Source organism: Benincasa hispida, chromosome 6 (assembly GCF_009727055.1).
Source record: "Benincasa hispida cultivar B227 chromosome 6, ASM972705v1, whole genome shotgun sequence".
NCBI classification, from domain to species: Eukaryota; Viridiplantae; Streptophyta; class Magnoliopsida; order Cucurbitales; family Cucurbitaceae; genus Benincasa; species Benincasa hispida.
The window spans coordinates 54,330,639-54,356,743 of NC_052354.1; the positions used below are offsets into that span (position 1 = coordinate 54,330,639).

Below are 26,105 nucleotides of genomic sequence, written 5' to 3' on the forward strand. Positions count from 1 at the left end.
ACGAGTTTTAGGACATAAAATCCAACAAGTCCGCACAGAGCCCACCTTCTGGATTTTCACACCGAGAATATCAAGGTAGCCTTCCTGATGGTGTTATACTCAACTCGAAACCGTCAAGGTTCTGTGGAGGTCGTTCGTGCTGTTGGAGTGTTCGTGACCGAGTTAATAGCTGAGTTCGAGTGTGTGGTGTTCGTGTTGTATAGCGGTCATATTGGATGTGTGTTTGAGGTTGCTGTGTACGAACGTTCATGAGCAAGGGGCGTGAAGATGAGTCTACAAATGTGTGTAGATTTCTCCTTGATTTTTGTTGTTTCATGCTGTAATTTCTGTAATGAATGCATAACCGTATGTTTCTGTTTTGGACTATAATTTGTAAAGTTCATACATGATTGTAATTTGGAATGATCTTTCCGCTGCTCATGGAAATCCGTGTGATCGATTTCCTTCAACTTCAATATGGCAACAGGTGAGAAAGTCTCCTCATAGTCGATTCCCTCAACTTGGGTATAACCTTTGCCACAAGTCTTGCCTTGAAGGTTTGCACTTTCCCATTAGCATCTCGTTTTCTCTTGTAGACAATGGATTCTCAGTATCTTCATTAGCTACCATAGCTAGGATTTCTATTAAACCCATGTAACGAATAGGCGGATTCACAATCTTTCCACTACGTCAAGGTTCCCTCAACACCTGAGGTGGACATGACCTACTAAAATAAATGGAAATACAGAGAATTTGAGTAAGAGAACCCTTACCTTTTAAGAACTTTTCTTCAAGAAAACCACTTCCATTCTACGGATCTGTCATGAACAATTGCGAACAAAATGTCCAAATGAACACTACCACGAATGAGTCCTCTGTATTCTCTGGGATGAGAATCACAAGAGTTTTGTCGGCTCTGTGATTTTTTAGGAGAGGGAAAGATAATTATTTTTTAGATGAAGGAGAGTGAGAGCCTGAGAACCTTTTCTCAGAAAAAACTTGCAGGGGTTGTTCTCTATTGAAAAACAAAAAATGGAGAAGAAGATGATAACCACCCATTGCACCACTCCCACTCACGTAGATTGGTTGAGAGTGAATAGAGGAGGGAAGTTATTTCCTTCCCTTAATTTCAAAATATGAAAATAAAATAATTTTAATTTTAATATAATATATATAACCAAATATTATATCATATATAACATATAACTTATGGTTTAATATTGTATCACATACAATATAACCTATAATTTTAATTCTCTCAACAAAGATATTTAATATAAATACTATTTATATTAAATTTCATTATATGAATCTCATTCACATAATTAATATTTGAATCACATTCAAACATTTATTTCCTCTCAAATAAACTTTATAATGTATGAAATACATTATAGTAATTAAATTAAATCAATTATATCACATATAATTAATTGATTCTCATTTAATCCCTGTTGAGCTACAGGGGACCTCATGGATTTGTAAATGAAGCTCCAATGGTACTTTTATAATTAACTCATTTAATTAAATTACTCAACATCCATTAACTGTCGGACACTCCACTAAAGATCGATAGCTGCACTCTTCGCACTACAAATATATTTTGTGTCCATTGAATATAACCAGTCAACAGTGTGATGACCTTCACAAATTGTTCGTAAGTACAACTAGGCCAAATTATCATTTTGCCCCTATACATCTAACTCCTTATGTACCACTGATCCCTCTAATGAATAATAAGTCATAGTCCAACTATGATCAAACCTCTCTCAGGCCAAGAGAGGGTGTGGTGCCATATTTTTCAAGCCCCGAAATTAGTCCTTAAGAGAGAAATTTATCTACTTACCCTGATATCGAGCCCAATCAGACGAATCCCCAAAATGCTAGGCTTATTGAGTTGGTGATCTGACCACTCTCACCCATACTAATCAAAGGACCACCCTCATAGACAGTAGTTCACAACTCACTCAAAATTCAGGTCATGTTACCTATGGTCATCCTAGTGAAATGTAAATCTCTACTATGGACGATGTTATATAATGAGACTAGTCATTTCGTGCTTTGGTCTTATACAAACTTTTTTATATAGAATACCCCTGCTCACATGTCTCTAAATGAATGATCAGGATTAGATTATTTATAGTACTTTACAACAATTGTAACATTTACAAAGTAGGTCGTACTCGTAATGTCACCAAGATAAGGTATCCAGCCTTATCCATCTACTACATACTATTTAGATTATTAGTTAAATATGATCCACCTGCATGTCTCTACATACATGTTTAAGCTACAGAAGATAACCTTGGATGTTAGTTTATTGGTTTATGTGTTTAATGCTACTAAATGTCAAATAAAACATCTCATATTTAATTAAATAAATAAAATATTTGTACAATACAATTACAAACTATAGGTGAAAGAACTCGATTTAAAGAGATCTTTGAGCAGAAGTGGATCGTCCAAATTCCACTTAGATTAAAAACACGAATTTATAGCAAACAAACAAATTATACATTCTAAGTAAAATTACAGCATGCTTTTTAAACAAGAAAAAAGGTTCAAGAGATTATACCTTTGAAGAACGTTTCTTCTCGTAAATCCCTCGAACTATCACGAACTCAACAAACAGCAAATTTGAAGACCCACTTCAAGAAAATCATGAACCAAACGGAATACACCACCACTTAGAACCTTTGGTATACTCGAGGTGAGAGTCCAGGAATTGTGGGCTCTGACTATTTTGGTAAGTAGGGATTTTGAGTTTGGAGAAGGAAGAAGATTGAGAAGAAACTCTATCGTATAGAAACCACCTCGATCATTTTGTAAAAAACTCTATCGTATAGGTTCTCAAAAGTCGTATAGATGTGTTGTGTGGAAGGGGAAAAAACTAATTTCTTTTTATTCCTTTTGCCAAAAAAAATAAACTAACCACCCATTAAAGTGGTTGGAGAGAAAAAAAGATTTATTATTCAAAAATAATAAATAATATAACTAAATATGATAACCAACTTATCATATTATATTTAGAACATATAGTTTTAATATTGCATCATATACAATATAAACTATAGTTCTTTTTCTCTATTTTATGGTATTTAATAAAAATCACATTTATATTAAAATTAACAACTATGAATCTCATTCATAGAAAATATATTTGAATCACATTCAAATCTTTATCCCCTCTGTTAAACTATAATGTATCAAATACATTATGTCAATTATATCATATATAATTATATAATTAAATTGCCTCTTATTAATTTGAACAATTCAAATTAACCCAAAAACTAATTCTCAACTAAATCCTTTTGAGCTACCAAGGGGACCTTATGGACCTGTAGCTTGAAGCTCCAACGGTACTGTGTATAATTAATTAAACTCTTTAATTACAATATCCACCATCCATTAACTATCGGCACTCCACTAAAGACCGACAACTGCACTCTCTCTCACTACAAATATTTCTTGTTCCATTGATATAACCGATCAACAGTACGATGCCCTTCACAAAATTGCTCGTAAGTACAATTGGGCCAAATACCCTTCCCTATAATTACATCTAACTCATTAAGTACAACTGATCTTTCTAATGAACAATAATCATAGTCCTACTATACTAAACCTCTTTCGGGCCAGGAAGGGTGTGACGCCACATGTTCAAGACCCATAATCAGCCCTTAAGGGAGCAATTTGTCTACTTACTCCTGCTTCGGGAAGGAGTGAATTCCATCCTTTATAGCTGAGTTCCGAGCTCCCTGTTGCTTTTTGGCCCTTAATCTCAAATTAATTAATTTTAATTAATTAATTAATCAATGTTTTGATGATAACAAACTCAATTTTAATTACTAAAAATCTTAGTTTTTTAATATATCCATAGCGTAGAGCTCGAACAACGATTCTATCACCTCTTGAATCACTCAAATCGGAGCTAAAACGAAGACGATATGACCGAAACAAGTCTATAGAGAAAATACGTGGTGATGATGTGCATAACCAGACCATTTACATGTAGACATGTGGCAACATATTGGTTGAGTGGTGGATCATTAAAGAGTTAACATATGATGAACTTTTGATTTTTGGATTGATTTAAAATATAAAAAAAATTGAATTCAAAAGAAATTTAAAAGGAAAATAAATTTAATATTATTTTATGTTTGTGTCTAACGACTAGTTTTTTACACCTAGTATGTTTTTATTTATTGATTTACTTTAAAAGAATGAATTTAAAAAGAAAATGAATTGAAAGGAAAATGAATTTAATATTATTTTATGTTTGTGTCTAACGGCTAGTTTTTGACACATGGTATGTTTTTTTTTATTTTTTGGATTAATTTTTAAAAAGAAAATGAATTTCAAAAGAAAATAATTTAATATTATATTTTGTTTGTATCTAACGATTAGTTTAGTTTAAAATCTCTATCATTGATTTTTCTTTTCCAAAATCCAATGGTCCAATTAATTGTGGTTTCTAAAAAATTTTCCATCTCTATATAAACCATCTTCCTCTCCAAATTTTAAACTAACAAAATTTACATTTCATGCTAAAACACAAGGATGATGCTTTGAAAAGCTTTCTAGTATTGCAAAGAGAGTTCAAAATGAAAAAGGTTTTTTGATTTCTAAAATTAGGAGTGATCAGGAGGAGAATTTGATAGCAATGCTTTTAAAACTTTTTGTGAAGAAAATGGTTTTTCTTATAATTTCTCCGCTCCAAGAACTCCTCAACAAAACGGTGTAGTTGAAAGGAAAAATCGTACTTTGCAAGAATTTTGCTAGATCAATGTTGCATGAGTATGGTTTACCTACATACTTTTGGGCGGAAGTCGTTAACACCGCTTGTTATGTTTTAAATAGAGTTTTAATTAGACATTCTTTGGATAAAACTCCTTATGAACTTTGGCATAACAAAATTCCAATATTAGGTATTTCAAAGTTTTTTGTTGCAAATGTTTTATTTTGAATACGAGAAAAACTTGGAAATTTGATTCTAAGACGGATGTTGGTATTTTCCTTGACTATTCCTCTACTAGTAAAGCTTATAGAGTTTTCAATAAAAAGACTTTAGTAATTGAGGAATCTATGCATATAGTATTTGATGAATCTTGCAATGTTATTTCTAATGAGCTTATTTATAGTGATGTTTTTAAAAGGAAACTTTGGAGATTTACTTGTTAGTGACAAATGCAAAGAAATTGTTTCAAGTAAGCAAGAGGTGAGCTTAATCGAAAAGAACGAAGTTGGTTCTTCATCCATGCCTAAAGAGTAGAGGTATGCTCCTTCCCATCCCAAAGAATTAATTCTTGGTGATCCCGAACAAGGTGTGAAAACTCGTTCATCTCTTAATATGTTTAATTATCTTGCTTTTGTTTCTCAAATTGAACCAAAAAGTTTTAAAGATGCCGAAAATGATGAATTTTGGATTTTAGCTATGCAAGAAGAGTTAAATCAATTTGAAAGGAATAAAGTTTGGGAGTTAGTCCCTAGGCCCTCTCATGCTTCTATAATTGGAACTAATGTCTTTAGAAATAAAATGGATGAAAATGAAAATATCATTAGAAATAAAGCTAGACTTGTAGCTCAAGGTTATTTGTCAAGAGGAAGGAATAGATTATGAAGAAACTTTGCACCCATTGCTAGATTAGAAGCTATTAGAATGTTGCTTGCTTTTGCTTCTTATAAGAATTTCATTTTGTATCAAATGGATGTGAAAAGTGCATTTTTAAATGGTTATATCATGGAGGAAGTTTATGTAGAACAACCTCCAGGGTTTGAAAGTTTTGATTTTCCTAATCATGTCTATAAGTTGAAAAAGACTCTTTATGGCTAAAACAAGCTCCAAGAGCTTGGTATGATAGACTTAGTAATTTCTTGCTTGAGAATGGATTTAAAATGGGTAAAATTGATACTACTCTTTTTATTAAGACTAAAGAAAATGATATGCTTTTTAGTACAAATATATATGGATGATATTATTTTGGTTCTACTAATCCATCTTTGTGTGAAGAATTTTCTAAGTTTATGCATAGTGAATTTGAAATGAGTATGATGGGAGAACTTAGCTTCTTCCTTGGACTCCAAATCAAACAACTAAGGATGATATTTTCAAAAGTCAAGAAAAATACACAAGGGATTTGCTCAAAAGGTTCAAATTCAATGAAGGTAAAATTGCAAAAAACTCCTATGAGCACATCCACTAAGCTTGACAAGGATGAAAAAGGTAAGTGTGTGGATATAAAAACTTATAGAGGTATGATTGGATCTTTACTTTATTTAACCGCTAGTAGACCCGATATTATGTTTAGTGTATGTCTTTGTGCTAGATTTCAATCTTGTCCTAAGGAATCACATTTACATGCCGTTAAAAAATTTTTAAATATTTGCTTGGTACTATTGATTTAGGCTCATGGTATCCTAGAAATATTGAATTTAATTGTGTAGGATATTCCGATGCAGATTTCGCGGTAATTTACTTGACCGTAAGAGTACTAGTGGGACTTGTCAATTTCTTGGTAGTTTCTTAGTTTCTTGGTTTAATAAAAAGCAAAATTCGGTTGCCTTATCCACTACCGAAGCAGAATATATTGCATGTACTAGTTGTTGTGCTCAATTTATTGGATGAAACAAACTCTTTGTGATTTTGGATTAAAGTTTGATAATGTGCCTATAAACTATAGTTCTTTTTCTCTATTTTATGGCATTTAATATAAATCACATTTATATTAAAATTAAACACTATGAATCTCATCATAGAAAATATATTGAATCACATTCAAATCTTTATTCCTTCAATCAAAATCAAATACATTATGTCAATTATATCATATATAATTGAATCAATTTAATTATATCATATATAATTAAATTCTCTCTTATTAATTTTGAACAATTCAAATTAACCCAAAAACTGATTCTCAACTAAATCTTTTGAGCTACCGAGGGGACCTTATGGACCTTAGCTTGAAGCTCCAACGGTACGTGAATAATTTATTAAACTCTTTAATTACATTATCCACCATCTATTAACTATTAGGTATTCCACTAAAGACCGACAGCTGCACTCTACGCACTACAGATATATTTTTGTGTCCATTGGATATAACCAATCAATAGTACGATGACCCTTCATAAATTGCTCGTAAGTACAGCTGGGCCAAATTACCATTTTGCCCCTATAGTTATCTCGAATTCCGTAAGTACCATTGATCCCTCTAATGAACAATAGATCATAGTTCTACTATGACTAAACCCCTCTCTAAGCCAGGAGAGGGTGTGACACCACATTGTTCAAGACCTAGAATTAGCCCTTAATGGAGCAATTTATCTACTTATCCCTACTTCAGGAAAGGAGTGAATTTCATCTTATGTAGTTATGTTCCCAGCTCCCCGATCAGACCAATCCCCAAAATGGTAGGCTTGTTGAGTTGATGATCTGGACACTCTCAGCCATACAAATCAAAGAACCGCCCTCATAGGCAAGAGTTCACAACTCACTCAGTATTAAGCTCATGTTACCTATGATCATCTTGTTAAAATGAAAGCCTCTATTATGAACGGTGTTATATAATGAGACTAAACATTTTATGGTCCGGTCGTATATAAACTCCTTAGTATAGAATATCTCCGCTCGCGTGTCTAATACATGAATGATCAGGATTAGATCATTTGTAGCACTTTACAACATTTGTAACACTTACAAAACAGGCCATACTCGTAGTGTCACCAGAATAAAGTACTCAACCTTATCCATATATTACAAACCATTTAGGTTATCACTTAAACATGATCCACCTGTATGTCTCCACATACATGTTTAAGTTACAACGATAATCTTCGATGTTAGTTTATTGGTTTGTGGTTAATGCAACTAAAATATCGCATATTTTATAAACAAAGTGAATAAAAATATCATATATTATTAATCACATAAGAGTTTGTTCATACAAAGTTTACAAACTATAGGACCCTACGAGATTTAGGGCATCAACCCTAACAATCTCCCACTTTTCCTAAAGTTACTGGAGTGTATAAGATACAAGTACACAAAACAATAAACTAGGGCATAACATGCCTAGTACAAGAGCAGGGACGTCGCTGGACTTGGTCGACAAATGGATTTGAGGTGTGCGAATCTAAGCTTACGGATTTGACATTGTCGGACTTGGTCAATGGATGGGAGTGCAAGGAGAGATGGTCGCGGTAGCAGCGACTAGGGTTAGGGTTTTATTTTGTTGGCTCTGACGCCATGATAATTTTTTTTAGAACTATATAATTTTCTCTTATTATTCCAAAAGAGGAGTCAATAATGAGTAAATATAACACAAGGGGTATTCTAACAAAGGAAAGTAATTATAAAAGGAATGAACATTTAACAATAATAGTTAAAATAATTATAACTAAAGCACCCATACTATACACAAATCTACAAGTAGTAGTAGTAATAGACTCCCTGCTTCAAAGCATTTTTCACTTCCTTGTAGGCATCCAGAAGTGAATTCAAAAGAACATATGCTTCATTTTTCATGACCTAATTTCTCATCAAGATTTTTTAATTTAGACGCTATCTTCTTGAACTCATCTAGATTATCTGAGTGTTTTTGCTAAATCCATCTTGAATGTGAAGAACTTTTCCCCCAAGAACTTTTCATTTTGAAGGTCTTTTGTGGCAAAGAGGCCTTCCAACTTGGTCTATATCTTGTAGGCAGTATCTTGGTCTATTACCTGCCTAAGGACATTGTCACTGAGGTTCAAAACCAAAGTTCCTTAAGCTGCCAAGTTCATATCTTCTCTTTCTTGTGTTGTAATTGTGGCTGAAAGAGTTTATGGGTCCAGAAGAGCCTTGTGGGCTTTCTACTAACTAAGAATAGCCTTAATCTTGGCTTTCCACAAGTTGAACTCGCCCTTACCGTCAAATTTTTCTATCTCGAACTTTTCCACTACCATTTTCAATTTGAATTATGAGTCTTGAACCTTTAAGAATTGTTTTCTTGATTATCTTGATTATCTGATACAACTTTTGTTCGGTTGTTGTGATCTTTAGGCCTTAATGAGAAGTAATCTGAACCAGAGAAAGCCCAAGGAAGCTCGATGGTAGATGAAGTATGAGGAGAAGAGTTGGCCACGTCTCTCAAGCTTGTCAACACGTGGGTGAGATTTCTTTTGAATCAAAATTAAATGGAAAAGAATTTTAATTTCATTTGAACAGAAAAATATCTCTCTCTTACTCTCAGATGTCTCTCACTCTCTCTAATTCTCAAGCTTCTCTCTAATGGCGTTTTACAAGAAATTTTAATGATACATATATAGATCGATGAAGAAAGAGAAGAAGAAATAGAACACAGTACGTACGTGGTTTGGCCAAAATCAACCTACATCAAGGAAAAGGGAAATATTTGAAGATTTGCAAATAAGTTTCTTTTGTTAGAGAAAAGGTGTAAAACCAGGCATTGGAGTCAATTTCTTCCATATTGTTGATTTAATGGTAAGAGACTAAATTAACTAAAATGTACAAACATGATTTAATTTTAATTATAATAAAAAATGAAGTAGATTTTGATAATTCAACACTTCGTTATATGACTAACTATATAAACATCAAATAATATTTTTTTTAAATAACAACAAAGACATATTTTTTTCTTCACTCAAAGTATTTGAAAGATCTAAATAGAATAATTATTGAACTTTAGATACCAACCTAAATTAAAATAAAATAACATCAATTTTTTTAAGTAATACTTGTGTGCATGTCAAAAATAAAATACATCCACATTTATGCATTCCACTCTCATCACACACAAAATAAATTAAAAATATTTCAAAAAAGAAGTAACAAGAATTTTTTACATGTCAATGACATATAAAGATGGTGCAATTCGAGATGTATCTAAATAATTTTAAGAAGAATGACTAAAACCACTATCAAGTAGAAATGTCCTTTTTTTCAATATCTTAGAAGACGCCCATACTATCATCTAAATAAACCACAAAAGGAAAAGATTGGATTGGCAAATTTTCCTTATGACTTGTGGTATATGAAAGTAAAACGAACCACCTCATTTGAAAAATTTAACGAGACTAATATCTGAAAACCCATTTGAATAAAAAAAATTAACGAGACAAATTTCTGAAAACCCATTTTTATTTATTCTAATAGCAAATGGATTTACATAGATTTTCTTAGTACAAAATCGAAGAGTAAATTTAAAAGAGCAAAAGCATGTAAATATTGAGATGGCTAGCTTCCTTCAATGCCTGCCCTCAAATCCAGATGAGGTTAGCTTCTTCCAATGGCTACACCCTCAAATTTTTAAGGCTGATCATTCAATTGAATTCATATGCTTCAGTGTTGGGTTTTTGCTTGAAGGAGTTTCTTCTTGCTGTTGCTAGAACCGTCTTGTCAGCCACTATGAAGTACGCTGCTCCAGCCACTGCCATTGAATTGAAAAATCAAGCCTTTTTCCCATTTTAGCAAAGAAAAGCGAATGAAACCATATAATGACTTGGCTGCTAAAGAGGTAAGAAGAAAAAGTTACAAAACCTGTGGAAATGATGAGAGCTTGAGCTGTGTGATTTAGATTAGCTTTAGCCCATGGCAGCATCCTCACACTGGCCAACTGCAACATAATCAATTCTAGTTATGGATTGGCTCCCTTAACTCTAATTTCTTTTATATTTTGATTCAAAATCACTCTCAAACATACTTTTGATCATTCATTCAAAATCAATTTAATGTTTGGTTTCACTTCTGTACTAAGATTTTACATACAAATTGACTTTGAATCGTTACATGTGTTATAAAAAAGACAATCAAAGAAAGCGAGTTAAGTAAATAGTAGAAAAATCGACAGAGAGATTAACGTGGTTCACTAAAAGCGAGTTAGTTACATCCACGAGCATAGTGCATGGTCATTCAAAGTGCCAGATAATAGATTCAACATCTTCTAACAACATGAAAAAATGATTTTAAGTATTTCAAAATCAGTCCAAAACAAGCTATGTAGCCTCTCTCATTCTTCGGGTCAAAGAACGTGGCGGCCAGCAACAGCTAGCTCTACACCACCACAAGGGGTGAAAGGGCAACTCATGGTGACTCAATCCTATCATACTTTTAATTTGATGTTTGGTTTTACACTTCAATACTAAATTTTCATATCATAAGAATTGATTTTGAATGGTTACATGACAAAGTAATTTTAATTATTTCAAAATCACTCCAAAACATGCTAAATAACCTCTCTCAATATGGGTCAAAGGACATGGTGGCCAGAAGCTGCTAGCTTTACACCACTTTGAGGGATGTAAGGGCAGCTGTGGTGCTTGATTCTGATCAGGGGAAGTTCTAGCAATTTTCGTGGGAGTGACAAAATTTTACCTTCTTAAGATGCATAACTTTAGGGTAAAAAAAGTAGAAAGTAATCTTCAAAATCTTAACCAATGTTTTTATTTATTTATTTAAGACAGAGCTAGACTCGATCAAAAAAACCATGTATCCCTATCATTTCAGGATTGAGTTATGCCTCCTAAGGTAATCTACATCAGTTGAGGATTTAGTTCTTCAGTTAATTTGGCCTTATTTTTATCATAAAAAGCAGAAGCTGATGAGTGACATCAATAATTCCCCAAAAAGGGGAGATAAAGCATCTATATGTGAATTATGAAGTTGGGAACTTACAGTGGGAATGGCAGTGGCAATACTTGCAATAGCAGCTGCTTTTGCTCCTGCTATCACACCCTCTGTCCATCAGAAAAGAAGAATCCTTACCCATTAGCTTCAGATACTTATGATAAAAGCTAAATTCATGAAGAGAAATTATTAGAAACACAACATCTCAGAAATCACTTATTTTCACGGCACATAATCTGAAGTAGATCATGGTCCACCACCCAATCGATCAAAACAATCAAATCAGTAAAAAAATGCAGCATATATCCAATCAACATGCGCATGGATCAAATCCCATCTCTCTCTTCAGCTTTTACCTTAAATCATTAACTAAAAAAGAAGAGTTGGTGGCGGAAGTTGGAAATGGCCCCTCAATCATATTAAAAAAGAACACCTTTACTTTCAATTCATTCTTGAAGCTTAAGGAACAAATCCCTCTTTGGGGAATTTCGTCGAACAGCTAAAAGGCAGTATCAAAAGACCAAATCTTAAACCCATTATTATGATCAATCAGCCACTATTTTCAACGACCCAACTCATCAAATACATCACATTGTGGTATCATCAAAGCAAAGCAAGTAAAAACCATACATACCCATTACCTTTTTCCCCCTCGTAAAAAATCCCAGAAAAAGAAAAAAAAATCAAAAGCTATACCTTTAGCACACCGCTTTGCCATTGCCACTTTAGGGTCATGCGAGGCCAGATTTTTCCTCTCGAGAAAGGCCTGAGCCACATTCTTCGCCATTGTTGGAAGATCAAGAAACCAAAAAACGCTACAGAGTCAGTAAGAAAACAGAGGAAGATTGAGGAAGATTGAGTTTGAAGTGAAAATTGAAAAATGGTTTGAATTGTATTTATAATCATTTAAGATGAATGAATGAAGGGAAGTGATTTTGAAGGATTGAAGCTCAGATAGTGTCATTGGTAGGAGAGAGTTTGATGGTTTTCCCAAATTCCAGTGTCTCTCACAGTCTCTTGTTTTCTTCTCTTTCCATCTGGTTTCTGTTGCAGTTGGTTGATTCTTTGGAGCTTCCTCCCCAAAATGTCCCTCATTTTTATTAAAATTCCATTTATACCCCTCACTTCTTATTCGCCTCTGTTATTTTTTTTTTATATATTTTTTTTGGTGGGAAAATTTCTCTCTCATTTTAGATTATGCTTTGATGCTTTACTCTCTACTCAAGTAGAGAGAGAATATATATATACATATATATTTTTGGTTTCTTTTTAATTGTGGTACTAGTTAGGAAGATTTTTTACTAATTAATCGAGTGATCAATAGTACTTATCACTTAAAAAATTTGAATTTTTTGTCGACTAAATTTCAATAATTATCTTTACTTATTAACAAGTGACTATTTGTACATGTGATGGCGTAAACGTTAAATTAATAAATTAATAACATGAACTCATCAAAACATAATGAAAATTTTAGATACCTTATTCAACTTATTTTAAACTATGAAGAAAAATTTATTGGAACCACCATCATCTTAGTTGCTAACCTATATTATATACTAGTTGAGTTTTGTTTGTTTCAGTTAAAGTATGTAATTAAGCATGCACAATCTTCATTAAGTGTTCAATTAAAAAAAAATCAATAAATTATTGCTACAAATGCATCTTGGTCGCTAAATATAATAAATAAACAAACAAATTAAAATTTAACTAACATGAGGTTTTGTACATTATTTATTTATAAGATCCCATAACCTCCGTATATGTCTAAATTAGTTAATAAAAAAACTCCAATTGATCTTTGTAAAAAGTAAATCAAATCAACTAGAAATTATCCTCACCAATTATGTGCTGTTTTACCTAAAACTCAAACCAAGAAATTGATTTTGATTTTCCTAAAATAAGAATATAAATATTAATGAAGAAGGGTATTAAAGTAATTTCCTGACCCTAACACGACTTGTAACTGTTGAAAACGAAGCTGGTCCGTACGTTACAAGAAACCATCCAACACCATTATCCTGTATTGCATTTTCTCTTTCTTTTTTATTTTTCGTGATCCAAGAATCCATGAAGTAAAATTATTTTTAAATAATTTTTAGTATTTTAGACTCTAGTAATATTTTAATGCCCATATATTTTTATAATAATAATAATTTATCGTTTTTTTTATATTTTCAGAAAATAATAATGAACTTTAAGAAGTTGAAGATCTATATATTATGGTGATAATATGAATGTTGGTCTATTTCTTTCACTTCACTCATTTTCATGCATAAATTAATTACTAACGATATTTCTAATAGAATTTTTCAGTAATTATTAAAAACTCAATCAAAGGGTTATTTGGATTTATTCTTGTATTTACAATTTTTATAAAATGACATACTAATTTAAAATTGTATCACATTGTTAATTATATACAATTGGTTAGTTTAAGGAATTCATGTTTCTATATATATTCTTAAACTTTTATTTTCTCATACTATTTTTTAAAAATATTTACTACTAAATAGATTTTCTGTTTTTTTTTTTTTTGGGTTAAAATAGACTATGGAAACTATTTTTAATGTGATTAGAAGATTAAAAAAATAGTCTAAAAAGATGGATTAAAATATAAAATGTGTATTTTTCAAAAATGTTTTTATTATTAATTTTTTTTCTTTTAAAAGAAAATCTAGGAGATTGCAATTAAATGGTGGAAGACATGAGAGCTTATTCTAAAAACCATGGGTGCTTTTGAGTTTTGATTCTATGAACCTGAAACTTTGCATAGGATTGGGACACGTGTCAAATTGAATGGCTGAACTTTCTGATTGTTTTGCTCTTGTTTGAGTACCAATGGGCTTCTCAAGATGCCTTAAAAAGAGTGTGTTTTTTTAAAGTAAAAAAGAAAAAAAAAAGTGTTTTTTTGACAAATCTAGGTGGGTGGCACATTGGCACAACAAAGAGGTTTTTCTCCTCATTTTTTAATGATTTTAAATCTTAATTTTGATATTGTTACTTTAATTACTTTAATTTTATTCTTATTGTTTGGGAGTTCTTAATGAAGAGAAAAAATGAATAATAATTCATCTAGATAAAAAGACATTATAATGCTTAGAAAAATTATCATTCCTTTATTTTTCTGTCCTATTTTTTATTTTCTTCTCCTATCTCTTCTCTCATTTCAACTTTTTCTTTTCTTTTCTATTAGTTCGATCCACAACAATAGTTATCGGTATCTTTACCTTCTAAACGTGACGTTAATGGTTACTTAAGCTTACAAAATAATAAATAACGACTCTCGCTCAACACAACACACAGAAAACAAGCTAACAAGAGGGTTCTACAACCTTTGATCTCTTTATAACTATCACACGTCATGCTAATTTTCATTCACACTAAAAACTTTAGAACAAAACATCATATACATAAAGAATTTTTCGTAGTGTCACGATGTTTTGTCCCTAAAGTTGAAAACGCCACACATAAAGTAACATTTAAAATAGCATTGCGTGCTTTCACGAGTGGAGTATATATTGCGGTAAGTATTGAGTTGATTACATACAAATGTCTTGTCAATTAAACACTTATAAACTTCATTAGCATGAAATTTCTACCTTTTACAACAACATGGCGACTTTTCAACCTAATGTCTCGACGTTGTTCACTCAGATCTTCTAGTCATGCATGTATAATCATCCAACCTTTGTCAAATTGATGGTGCCCATAATCATTATGTGCATTTTAATGCATAAAATAAATAACTATTCTCTTTTTTTAAACGATAACCACACCCGATGTTCAAAATGAGCATAATTTAATTGACGATATTTATACTATCGATTTCAAATCGAACTTAAAAGTTTGATTGTACTATCTCACATATTGGGACAAAGAAAAGAATCACCCCAAATGCCATGTTTGGATTGGACTTTGAGAATGGTGAGTAAGAGTGGAATTTTGAAAAGTTGAACTTCTCCATCTCTGAGCAAACCCAAGTGGCCTAACAAGAGCATTTTGCTCCCTTTTAAACCCACAGAAAAACAAAAGACTTTGGATTTTGAAAACATTGGTCCAAATCTTTATACCACCAAACTTTGAATAATAATTCCTCTATAATTAAAGATCACTAGTTTTTTCAATTATATATATCATTATCCTCACTTAAAATAGATTCTTAAGAATGTGCTTTTCTACTCTTCGAACTCACTTAATAAAGAAAAATAGACATTAAGAAAATATATAATCTTTCAAATAATATGTTACTTTTCCTGTATAACAAAAAAGAAAAATACACTTTCTTAAAATATATTCTAATGAACTGTTGAATCGTTTACTTCCCATTAAGATAATCTAAAGTTATTCTATAAGTTGAGATTGATTAGCTATAAAAATGAAGACTATTGTTACAATTAGAAATAATTATTGTTCACTTTAGTCCAATATTATTTAGTAGGAAAAAAAATCATTTCAGCCCTTCTTATTTTTTCAAAAAAAATAATAATAAACAATAAAAAAAAAACAGAGAAAATACAACTTTAAAGAAAGTTATTCAAATGTGTTTTTACGATTTTTCTTTTAATTAAGCATGTAATTTCTAAACTTAACCCATTCAATATAATTTTACTTTTTTTTAATAGAATTTTACTTTATTAAGGTATTACTAGTTAAAAAGATAGATATGCTTTACTTTCTTTTTAAGGATTTATCATAAATTGTGGGATAGAAAGAAAATTTCTTTCATTAATTATAAAAAAAAAAAAAAAGATTAAGTATTGTTTTCAAATATAGGAAAATGAGTTAACTTATTTACAAATATAGCAACATATCAATATCTATTAGTGATAGATAGTGATAGACTGTCAATCACTGTCTATCACTTATAGATCGTGACATTTTTTTATATTTGAAAATATTTTCACCAGTTTTATCATTTAAAACAGTTATTTAAGAATGTAAATAATACCAACAGCAAACAATGACTATAGTAATAAGAATTAATAAACAATGATATTGAAATTGAAATTTTATCATAAAAATAATGATGATGATTTTTGCACATGTTAATAATTTACAATTAGATAATAATCAAAATCAAAGGAATGTCACTTTAATTTAATGTGGGACCATATAGTAATTCCATGCTAGCTTAGCTTATAATAGTATAACTATTAAGCTCTATATAGGGGGAGCCTTCTCTATTGATTTTCTTCTTCTTCTCTTCTTTTTTTTCTTTTTTTCTTTTGTCCTTTTTGAAATGGAATAAAATCCCATGATTTTGAATATATGAATGTTATGATGATACAAAATCTTCATCACCATTATGATAGGATCATCTAATCACTCCTTATTTCTTTTTCTTTTATTTTAATAAAAATAAACATTTTAACCTATGAATTTTGATTATTTTTAATTTTATAACAGATTGGTCATGAACTATTTTAAATTTGTAACAATATTATTTTTAATATAAAAAAATTCTCTCATTATTTTACGACGTAACTTTGTAGTTTATAATTTAATTTATTAATAAAAAAATTCAAATTAAATTTTAAAACTAATTTTCACGATAGGCTAAATTCTTTAGGGGCCATGATTATTTTTTTATTTTTTTTATTTCCATATGTGGATTGTAAATGTAATATTTTAAAATTTTACTTTTACTATCTTCATGATCGAAAGGAATTTCTCTTCCAAAACCATCATTGTTCTCACCTCCTCGATTTCATACCCACTATCATCGATTTACTTTTTGGTTTTCATCTTATATTTATTACACATTCATTTTTTATCATAGAATCTATTTATTGATTTAAATACTACTTTCTATCTCTATATATTTTTTTTAATTTAGGATTTTGTTCATTTTATTTCTTTTTACTTTTAAAATATTCCTTTGGTTCTCTATACTTTTAGTTTTTGATTATTCAGTTCCTAAACTTTTAAAATATTCATATTTTTTCTTGTAATTTCAACTTTACTTCATTTTGATATAGACTAAAATGAACATTTTCAATATATATGGACTAAAATAAACTAAAGTTAAAAAGTTCATAATATATATTGAAAGATAGAGATCAAAATAAACCAAAACTAAAAGTATATTGACCAAATTAGTTTTTGAGTTTTTTTTTTTAATAACTGTATAGATATTATTTATTTAGTTCACAAATACAAAAGGGAATTAAAATTTTCAAGATTTGTTCAAATTTAACAAATGAAGAAAATTTGAGAATTCTGTTGGTTGTTTATCAATTCATAAAATTATGGATCTTACTTTAATTAATTACCCTAATGATAATGACCCATTCATCATTTTATACTCACAAATTCTATAGGATCAGATTTAAAATAAAGAAAAATGAGTCAATTTATTTATAAATATAGAAAAATATGTCTATCAGTGACACTGACATTGATAGACATGCCTATCAACATCTATCACAGATGGACAATGACATTTTACTATATTTACAAATATTTTCAACAATTTTATCATTTAAAACAATTATTCATCCTCTATCTTGGTATCCTCGCAATATATAGAGATGTGAATTTCTCTTCTAAATCATCACTTGCCCATATCTTCTTGATTATATAAAACTAGCTTCCCACCCGAAATGAAAGAAAATTAAAATAATTCACACTTTCATATTAATATGTTATTTTTCACCCTTCCTTGTTGGTTTGATATATTTATTTTATGATAAAGTTTTAAATATTTCTTTAAGTAATGAAAAAGCGTTAATTTGATTCATCACTCGTATTACAGAGTTTGATTCATCACTCGCATTACAGAGTTTGATTCATCACCCGTATTACAGATGTTAAATGAAAAGCACAGACAACAACTGTAACAATAAGATACCAACAACAAGTAAAGAGATAAAGACACACAGAAGTTAGTAACCCAGTTCGGTAAAAATACCTACATTTGACAGTGGTGTGTCCGAGAAAAAAAAATCACTAATATTAAAGAATTAAGTAGTTTATAGCAAAGTATTTATCTGTACTACACGACTACTACAGTGACTCATGTAGAGCTCAATTCACTAATCACCTAGGCTGTCTCTTATACACATCTAGATGTGTATAAGAGACAGCTCTAAGACGGTGAGAATCCCTTCTCAACAGAGATGGCTTAGACTCCTCCTAAGACCGTGATTATCTTCAACGTGTTGCATTATGTTGGAAATGACTTTTAGACTTAGGCCCATAGGAAAAGTTAATGGGCGTGGGAGAGCTTTGTCCCACATGGAAAAATTTAGCATTTCCTAGAGGATATAAATACCAAGGCATTTTAAATGAGAGTCCAAAATGTGTTGGTGGTGGAAGTATAACCTTTTCACGACATGCACATGCTGCCATTGTCCAGAACTAAGTTTTTATTACTTGTTTATTTATTTATTTTTTAATAAATCATTTTATTAATATTTTGTTAACCATTCTCTTGACTGTTGTTTGCCTGTTTATCAACATTTATCTAACCGTTCATTTGCTCGTTTATGAACATTGTATCAACGTTCATCTACCCTTCATTTGCCTTGTTGTTTTCTTTTCTCCTCTACTATTCAATAGAGACCACACCTGAGAGAGGAGACACACAGCTGCAAGTTCCTCTATTGTTTTCTTCTAATTGTTCTTCTGTTCTAAGCAACTTTCTCATCAATTCTAGTCTATTTTTCGGCGAGTGCACACTTGAATTTAGAGGCTGCGTTAACCTTGGGGAGCAATCGACATAATGATTAGCACCGAGATCGCGTCGGAATTTATTTCAAGGCAATAGTTTCTCCACAGCACAGCAACCCTTCATGACTTCTGTTCTAAATATTTGAAAGCAATGAACCAGATGTCGATTAAGAATTGTAAGGTTCTTCCCGATTTTTCATAGCTCGAACCACTAGATGGAGTAAACTATCACTGATGGTCTTAGAAATTATTAATCTTCTTCGAGCAGTTGGAAGTTAATTATATCCTCACCACAAAAGCACCTGTTGATATCAAGATGGTGACCACTGTCTCTGATCTAGAATCCTCCAAGCAATCCCTTGATGTTTCTGATCAATCAAAGTAATCCTCCGCGATTGATCCTGATAAGTACGAAAAGACAACAAAATAGTTTGTGGCCATCTGCTGAATCATATGACAGATTCGATGTTTGATCTGTTCATGGTCCAAAATTCAGCAAAGGTAATTTGGAGTATGTTGGAGTCCTGATACAAATGAGATGATGATCGCAGCAAAAAGTACATCGTAGGTAAATGGCTATAATTTCAAATTACAGACGAGAAACTAGAAGTGGAGCAGATACATGAATATGAAAATTTGGTGGCCAATGTTTTGACTGAGGGCATGAAAATGTGTGAGGTTCTCCAAGAAAATGTACTGTTTGAGAAATTTCTCCCATCCTAGAGCGACTACATAAATCATCTGGAACACAAAGAGAAGGATCTGATACTCTAGGAGCTGATCAGTTACATGCGCATGGAAGAAGTCTACAAGCTAAAAGATAAGGTAATTTTCTTGAAATCTGAATTTAGTTAATGCTAACTCTGTTGAATCTTCTATTGTTAACAAAGACAGGTTTAAAAATCATAAGAAGTAGTCTGAAAAGAATAATTCCTCTCAAAAGAATGGACATCACAAAACTGCTGGTGGGAAGATTGAAAAGGAAAAATTGATTTGCTATGTTTACAGGAATCTTGGGCACAAATCCTACCAAAGCAGTCAAAGGAAAGGAAGGTCAAACCAGCAACCTACACCACAAGCTAATCTTGTTGAACAAAATGACGTAATCACTACTGTTGTGGAAGCAAACCTGGTGGAACAATTTAACGGGTACTTGGACATCGGAGCTTCGAGACACTTCTACTCAAATCGAGAGCTCTTCCATGACTTCAAGGACACTACAATGGAGAATGTGCCTTCTTGGGTAACTCTGCCACAACATGAGTGCTTGGAAAAAGGAAGGTTCTTTTAAAATTAACCTCTGGAATAACTTTATATTAAGTAATGTATTGTATGTACCTTCCTTACATGGAACTTGGTATCTGGGATCTATGAATTGGACTGGGTTTAAGGTTGTCCTAAAAGTTGATAAGGTTATCCTCACCAGAAATGGAGGCTTTGTTGTAAGGGATGTCTTGTTGATGGTCTTTTTATATTGAAAATTGTCCCTATTGCAAATATGATGAATGCAAGTGTTTCCAATTCTGCTTACATAGTTGAGTCTCTCGATATGCGGCATGATAGACTAAGTCATGTGAATATTGCATCGGTTAAGAAACTTAAGGATTTAAAAATTGATTAATGCATCTAAAACATATGAAACTAGTAAATGTCCTGTTTGTTATAGAAACAAAGTTTGTAAAAAAAAAAAAAAAACCTTTTAAACCTATCACTTCTAGAAGTACAAAATTACTAGAACTAATTCCCTCTTATTTAGCTGATTTAAAAAACACCACAAGTAGAGGCGGAAAAAATTACTACATTTATTTTATGGATGATTTTTCTAAATATACTAAAATCTATCTTTTAAAGGCAAAAGATGAAGCGAGTAGTATGTTTTTTAAATATAAAGCAAAAGTAGATAATCAATTAGATAAGATTATTAAAAGGTTAAGTCAAATAAAAGTGATGAATATAGTGATAATACACTTAAAGAATTTTGTGAATCAAATGGCATTATAATTTACTATACTATTCACAACAACAAAAAATGGTATAGCAGAACGTAAAAATAGAACTTTTAAGGAGATGATGAATGCTATGTTGTTAAGTTCTAGATTGTCTGATAATACATGGGAGGAAGTTGTCCTTTCTGCCTGTTTTCTTCTTAATAGAGTACCTCACAAGAAATTTAATAAGACACCTTACGAATTCTGGAAAGGCTATGCACCTAATCTCGCTTACCTGAGGGTGTGGGGATGTTTGGCTAAGGTACCATATCCTGCATTCAAGAAACCTATGGTAGGATCTAAGCTTTTTTTATTGTGTGTTTATTGGTTATGATCAAGATAGTGCTACATACAGATTTATGTGCTTAAATGATGGATCTGTATGTAAATATAGGGATGCAAAAATTTTTTGAGCATGTTTTTCCATTGAAAAAGGGAAACACTGAATCTATTAGAACGTCTAATTGTGAGAATGTATCTGTTTCCATATCTTCCTCGTCTAATAGTATGCATGAAACGAGAAATAATATACCTTTTAGTAGTATGTCTGAAACTGTAGATGTTAGCACTACGGATAGAATGTATGATATAGAACCTAGATGAAGTAAGAGGCAGAGAACTGATAAAAATTTTGGTCCTAACTTTTTAACTACTTTTTTAGTTAAGGGGCCAAATGATATTGATTGTCAGTTTGCATATATGTATCTAATAAATGAGGATCCTAAAACTTACCAAGAAACCTCAAGTTTTGTATACTCTAGCTTATGGAAGGAAGCCATTAAGAGTGAATTGGATTCGTTAATCATGAACTAAACTTGGAACTTAGTGGATCTTCCAAAAGGAAGTAAACCTATTAAGTGCAAGTGGATTTTCGAAAAGAAAATGAGGCCAGATGGTTCAATTGAAACATACAAGGCTAGATTGGTAGTAGTAGGGTATACATAAAAACAAGGTATTGACTACTTTGACACGTATTCCCCTGTAACAAAAATAGCTACAATTAAAGCCTTCATTGCACTAGCTGCAATCTATGGACTTCTAATTCACCAAATGGATGTAAAAACAACATTCTTTAATGGTGATCTAGAAGAAGAAATCTATACAGTACAACTTGAAGGCTTTACAATTGCCGGTCAAGAAAACAAAGTATGTAAACTGAAAAAATTTCTTTATATTCTTAAACAAGCTCCCAAATAATGATATGAAAAAGTCAATGACACTTTGATAAACAATGGGTTTAAGGTAAAATCCTCAGATACATGTGTTTATTCAAAGTTGTTTGAAGCTGAGCTTATGATTATATATTTGTATGTTGATAATATGCTCATCTTTGGAACAAACATAATGAAGATACCTAATACCAGATTGTTATTATCGTCACATTTCGAAATGAAAGATTTGGGGGAATATGACGTAATACTTGGTATTACGATAAGAAAAACTGAAAATGGGTTTTCTCTGTGTCAATCACATTAAATTGAAAAATTACTAAAGAAATTTGACTGTTTTGATGATCCTCCTGTAAGAACTAAAGGGATCGAATCCTGAGCGGAAGTGTGAATGCCTTGCATTTCCGTTATTGTTTAAAAGAAACAAATTACAACAACAACAATAATGGACAATGAATAAATATTCATATCAGCATGCTTGGAAGAGAGAATAAAATGGAAGAAGAACATTTTCTTACCTTTGTAGATCCCTTTGTCTTTATGAAAATCCCAAGCTTTTTCTCTGCAACATATCTCCAACGAACAATGAACACCACCGTAAGAGAGACCTCAATATTCTCTTGGAATCCAAGGGTTGAAGAGTGATCTCTAACCCTTGAAGAAGGAATGGTGGGAAGGAGGAAAATGTTGAGAGAAGTTTTTTGAAAAAATTTGGAGGCTAGGTTTTCACAAATAAAAATCTTATATTTAATTTGAGCAAAAGAAACAATTTATATGGAGATGGGTTTACCCCTTCTTCAAGTATCTCCATATTTGTCCTTAAGGCTCAATTAATCAAATAACATTTATTTGATTAATTAGCAAACCTAATAAATAACTATATATATTAAATCTAATTTAATGTATATAGTTAATTGATTAAATAAACATCATATGTTTATTTGTCTCCACCTCTCAAAATTAACTAATTTCTTATGAATATAATTCACAAAAAAATTATTATTTTAATCCTATTCAAATATTTCTCTCTTAATAATAGATCAAATCTATAATTAACCATATCATATTAATCTCATTAATATGCTACTCTATCAATTGACTTGAACAATTCAAATTATTCCTCTTGTATTTCCTTTAATGAGCTATCGAAGGGACCTTATGAACCTATAGATTAGAAGTTTCAATGATATGAAATTAATCAATTAAACTTCTTTAATCCAATTAATCAATATTCATTAACTACCAGACACTCTACTAAAGACCAATAGTTGCACTCTTCGTACAGTAGATTTATTTCTGTGTCCATGGATATAACCAATCAACAGAGCGATGATCCTTCACAAATGCTCATAACTACAATTGGGTCAAAATATCATTTTACCCCTATAGTTAAAGCTAACTCCTTCAGTACCATTGATTCTTCTAATGAACAAATAGTTTTTAGTCCAACTATAAAGTAATACCTCTAAGCCAGTGAGAGGTTAAGGTCTCATACCCAAAACCAACTATTAAGAGAGCAATTTATCTACTTTCCCAACGAATGGAAATGAGTGAATTTCATCTTGTGTAGTTGTGTTCCCAGCTTCCTAATCAGACAAATTCCCAAAACAAGTCGTATTCGTAGTGTCACAGGATAATGTATCTAGCCTTATCCATATACTGTAGACCATTTAGGTTATTACTTAATCATGATCCACCTGTATGTCCCCACATACATGTTTAACTTTCATAAAATAACCTTGGATCTTAGTTTATTGGATTAAACTAATGCATTCTAAATGTCAAATAAAATACCTCTGATTTTATTAGATAAATAATTTGTGTTAAGAAAACTACAAACCACGAGATGCATTAAATTTAAGACATCAATCCCAACAAGAACTCCATATGATGCTAGTGTAAGTCTTAAGAAAAATAAAGGAGATAGTGTATCTCGGTTTGAATATGCAAAGATCATAAGCAGTGTTATATTTCTAACAAACTATATTAGACCTAATATTGCATATCCTATGAGTAGATTGAGTAGATATATATATATATATATAATCCTGATAAGGACATTAAAGTGCTCTTCGTCGTCTGTTAAGATACCTTAAGGGCACCATAAACTACTGTTTTGCATTTTAACAAATTCTCCGCTATTTTAGAAAGTTATTGTGATGCAAACTGAGTATCTGATAATGACGACATCAGTTCTACAAGTGGATATGTATTCTTACTCGAAGGAGGAGCAATATCGTGGAAGTCTGCAAAATGGATTTGCATAGTTAGATCCAACATGGGCTTTAGTGGAGTGACCCGGTAGTTAACAAATGTTGATTAATTCGGTTAAAACAGTTTAACCAATTAATCTCGAATAGTTGGAGCTCATGATTTATAGGTCCATTAGGTCCCCTACTAGCTTATAAATGGATTAAACCATAGAATAGTATGATGAGAAAAATTGAAACATTCGAATTCGAATTAAATGAAATATTAATTATATTCGATATAATTATACGTTTAATCATCGAATTAAACGAAATTGGAGGATTGAAAAATATTTAAATATGATTTAAATATTAAATACATGAATAAGGATTCATGATTGTGGAATTTGTGGTTTAATAATTTAATAGTGGATATTAAATTATTTTAATTAATTTTTTAAAAACAAATTCTATTTAAAATTAAGTATTTGAATTAGTTTTATTTAAAATTGAAAAATTGAATTTTATGAAAATTCAAATAATTAAATCAATTTTGTTTTAGTTTAAATTTTTAAATTTAAATTAAAAATTAGAAAAATTGATAAAATAAGATTAAGTGGGATTGTCCCACTTAATCCACCTATATTTCCACTAAAATAGGTTGTGGTTTGGTGTCAAATTAAGGTGATTTAAATTTGCATGCTGAGAATGAATAAATAGTTTTTCAATTTGTTGAGAAAAACGTGCATGCAATTGAAATTAATGAGAAAATCGGTTTTCTCATGCTTATCAATACAAAAACCAGAAAAGCCTCAGCCAATTCCCCTCAATTCTATATCATTTTGGATCTCACCATCCAATCTAAGGTCCTAGATAATCGTAGGAAAGATCATGTGGTGGTTTTGAAACCAAAGAGGAGGAGATTCAACAAGGATTACAGCTGGAACTGGACAATTCTTCAAATGTAACTTCAAAAACCCTACTTATTTGTTTTGAACAAGCATACTTTCATTCTAAAATTAATGGAATTAGAGTGCTTAAGATCCTAATCACATCCGCTTGTTGATTGTCAATACCAACAACTAGTATCAAAGTAAGAATTAAACACTCAATTCACGTTAAATTTAGCTTTCTGAGTCTTTTTCTTAAGTTGTATGAAATGGTCCTGAAATGGATAATTTTTTTTTCAATTTTGGCATTAGATTCCTCTTCAATTCAGTGCTACTTGTTGTAATTGGCTCTTTGTTTATAGACCTTAATGTGTCATTAAGTGTCTGTAAATTTGTTAGAGTCAATAAAGTTGCAATTAAGTTGTGATTGAAGAAGAAATGAAGCAAGCTTAGCAGTTAGTTGCAGCATAAGAGGCTTCTACCTCACAGCGTTACAATGCTACTCTTGGAGCATTGTGACGCTGTTCTTCAGACAGCCCAGCAAAAGGAAGAAAGCTTCATAGTGTTGCAACGTTAATCTTGGA

The 26,105-nt window shown here is 31.2% G+C and overlaps 1 protein-coding gene across 1 annotated transcript; it reads right to left on the reverse strand.

The window, feature by feature from the left end:
- Positions 1-10,108: 10,108 nt before the first annotated feature.
- On the reverse strand, positions 10,109-12,617 carry LOC120079567 (early nodulin-93-like). The gene is made up of 4 exons (XM_039033794.1): positions 12,308-12,617; positions 11,660-11,721; positions 10,526-10,601; positions 10,109-10,415 (listed from the first exon to the last, which is right to left on the reverse strand). The coding sequence occupies exons 1-4, from the start codon at positions 12,396-12,398 to the stop codon at positions 10,309-10,311; spliced, it is 336 nt and encodes a 111-aa protein (XP_038889722.1). The 5' UTR covers positions 12,399-12,617; the 3' UTR covers positions 10,109-10,308.
- Positions 12,618-26,105: the final 13,488 nt, after the last annotated feature.